Source organism: Lutra lutra, unplaced genomic scaffold (genome assembly GCF_902655055.1).
Source record: "Lutra lutra unplaced genomic scaffold, mLutLut1.2, whole genome shotgun sequence".
In the NCBI taxonomy this organism is placed as follows: Eukaryota; Metazoa; Chordata; class Mammalia; order Carnivora; family Mustelidae; genus Lutra; species Lutra lutra.
Genome location: NW_025923841.1, coordinates 283,813 through 286,242, shown reverse-complemented (window position 1 = coordinate 286,242; position 2,430 = coordinate 283,813). Strand labels below are relative to the sequence as shown.

Genomic DNA, 2,430 nt, shown 5'->3' with positions numbered 1-2,430 from the left:
TGGCTATCAATGTTGACTATCCTTTTTGTTAATCTTTATCTCTTTGGTGAAGTGGGTATTCATGTCTTTTGCTAATTTTTAAACTGGAATGTGTTTTCTTATTTTTGAGTTTTGAGCTTCCTTTAAATATACTCTGTACACCAGTTATTTGTGGGTATGTGATATAAAAATATTTTCTTCCATTCTGTGGCTAAACATTTCAACCTCTCAGCAATGTCTTTTATGGAGGTTTGGGTTTTTATTTTATTTTATTTTATTTTTTATTATTATGTCTAAACCTAATATACAGATTTTTTTCCGTTATCTTTCTAAAAGTTTTAGATATTTTACATTTATATATGATTCATTTTGAGCAATTTCAGTATAAGATATTAAATTTAGAACAAGGTTCATTTCTTTTGCCTATGAATCTCTAGTTGTCCCAACACTATTTGTGGAAAAGTCTAGTCTTTATTCCTTCAATTGCTCTTGCACCTTTGTCAAAAATCAATTGGTCAGAAGATTCCGTCGGCTGCGCTATGGCGGCGATCCCCCCAGACTCCTGGCAGCCTCCCAACGTATACTTGGAGACCAGCATGGGGATCATTGTGCTGGAGTTGTACTGGAAGCATGCTCCGAAGACCTGTAAGAATTTTGCTGAGTTGGCACGTCGAGGTTACTACAATGGCACGAAGTTCCACAGGATCATCAAAGACTTCATGATCCAGGGAGGTGACCCAACAGGAACAGGTCGAGGTGGTGCATCTATCTATGGCAAGCAGTTTGAGGATGAACTTCACCCAGACTTGAAATTCACGGGGGCTGGAATCCTCGCCATGGCCAATGCAGGGCCAGACACCAACGGCAGCCAGTTTTTCATGACGCTTGCCCCTACCCAGTGGCTTGATGGCAAGCACACCATTTTTGGCCGCGTCTGCCAAGGTATAGGAATGGTGAATCGAGTAGGAATGGTGGAAACAAACTCCCAGGACCGCCCTGTGGACGATGTGAAGATCGTTAAGGCGTACCCTTCTGGGTAGGCTTGCTGCTCTTGAGGGCACCCCTGGATCTTCCGGGATGGCCCCAGTGAACCAGCTTCTGGATGACCTAGAGTGACATGTACTTAAACTTCATTTTGGCCTTGCGAATCACAGAGCTAAGGAGACCTGGGGTCTTGGGTGAGTTAGAGCTGGAAGTATATTTTAAGAGGATGCTTCTTTTCTCTTTCCCCAGTGCCTAGGTTTGACAGAGGGTTTGCAGAAATGCTCATAAGTGATCACTTACAGTGAACCGCTCATTGTAAATGAGCATATACTGCTCCTCCTCACGCGTGTCTGTGCTGATGCACTTGGAACAAGAGGAAGCCGACTCTGTCATTCCATAGTCCCGAACCAAACCTCTTCCTGCAGGGATTTCTATTCTGGCCTACACCGCAGGCTTTGGTGGCTGACAGCCACAGAATTCAAAACCAAGTAGTGTCTATCAGCCTTCTTAACTCTGTGCACACCCTATTTCAGTCTCCTACATTTGTTCTTCCGGGAATGTATGCATCTCTATATATATTTTCCCTCTCAAAACCAGAACGTCAACACTGCTGTTTCTGACACTGAGACATCCCACGCAAAGCCACATTGAATTTTTGCCAAATGAAAAATGCATCCAACAATCAAGTTTCTAAGAAGGTGTCAAGTGGGGAATGATAATGTGTAATAATCAAGAAAGGAATTTATTAAAAGGCAGCAGAAACATTGACCACTTTTTCCCTAGGAAGGAGTAGAAATCTGTAGCGAGCTTAAGGACAGACTATGAATTCTCCTTAAAAAGCAGTATTGTCATAAAGGGGAGGCCCCACTGAAGATTTTTTAACCTAAGACTAGAGAAACTAGATAAGAGATTTTTTATGTTAACTTTTTTAAGTCTTTATGATTTTTTTTTTTTTTTTTTTTTTTTTTTTTTTACGAGTGGGGAGAGTGGTAAGAGAAAGGAAGTGAATGTCTATGGAATACATAGAAACTTCCCAAATAAAATGCCATTGATGGTTGAAAAAAAAAAATCAATTGGTCATATTTATTTGGATCTATTTCTGGAATCTCAGTTCTGTTTTTCTTTTTTTTTTTTTCTGAGTAATTAATGGAAATTTTATTTATTAGTATCATGTGAGAATTTCAGATACAGTAAGTATTTTGCATGTGTTTGTTTTTTTTTTCTTTTTTTTAATTAATTTTATTTTTTATAAACATATAATATATTTTAATCCCCAGGGGTACAAGTCTGTGAATCACCAGGTTTACACACTTCACAGCACTCACCATAGCACATACCCTCCCCAGTGTCCATAATCCCACCCCCCTCCCAACCCCCCTCCCCCTCATCCTCCCCCCATCAACCCTCAGTTTGTTTTGTGAGATTAAGAGTCACTTATGGTTTGTCTCCCTCCCAATCCCATCTTGT

At 40.2% G+C, this 2,430-nt stretch overlaps 1 protein-coding gene across 1 annotated transcript; it reads left to right on the top strand.

Moving 5' to 3' along the window:
• Nucleotides 1-505: 505 nt before the first annotated feature.
• Nucleotides 506-2,032, top strand: LOC125092682 (peptidyl-prolyl cis-trans isomerase-like 1). The gene has a single exon (XM_047717042.1). It carries the CDS (start codon nt 519-521, stop codon nt 1,017-1,019), a length of 501 nt encoding a protein of 166 aa, XP_047572998.1. The 5' UTR covers nt 506-518; the 3' UTR covers nt 1,020-2,032.
• Nucleotides 2,033-2,430: the final 398 nt, after the last annotated feature.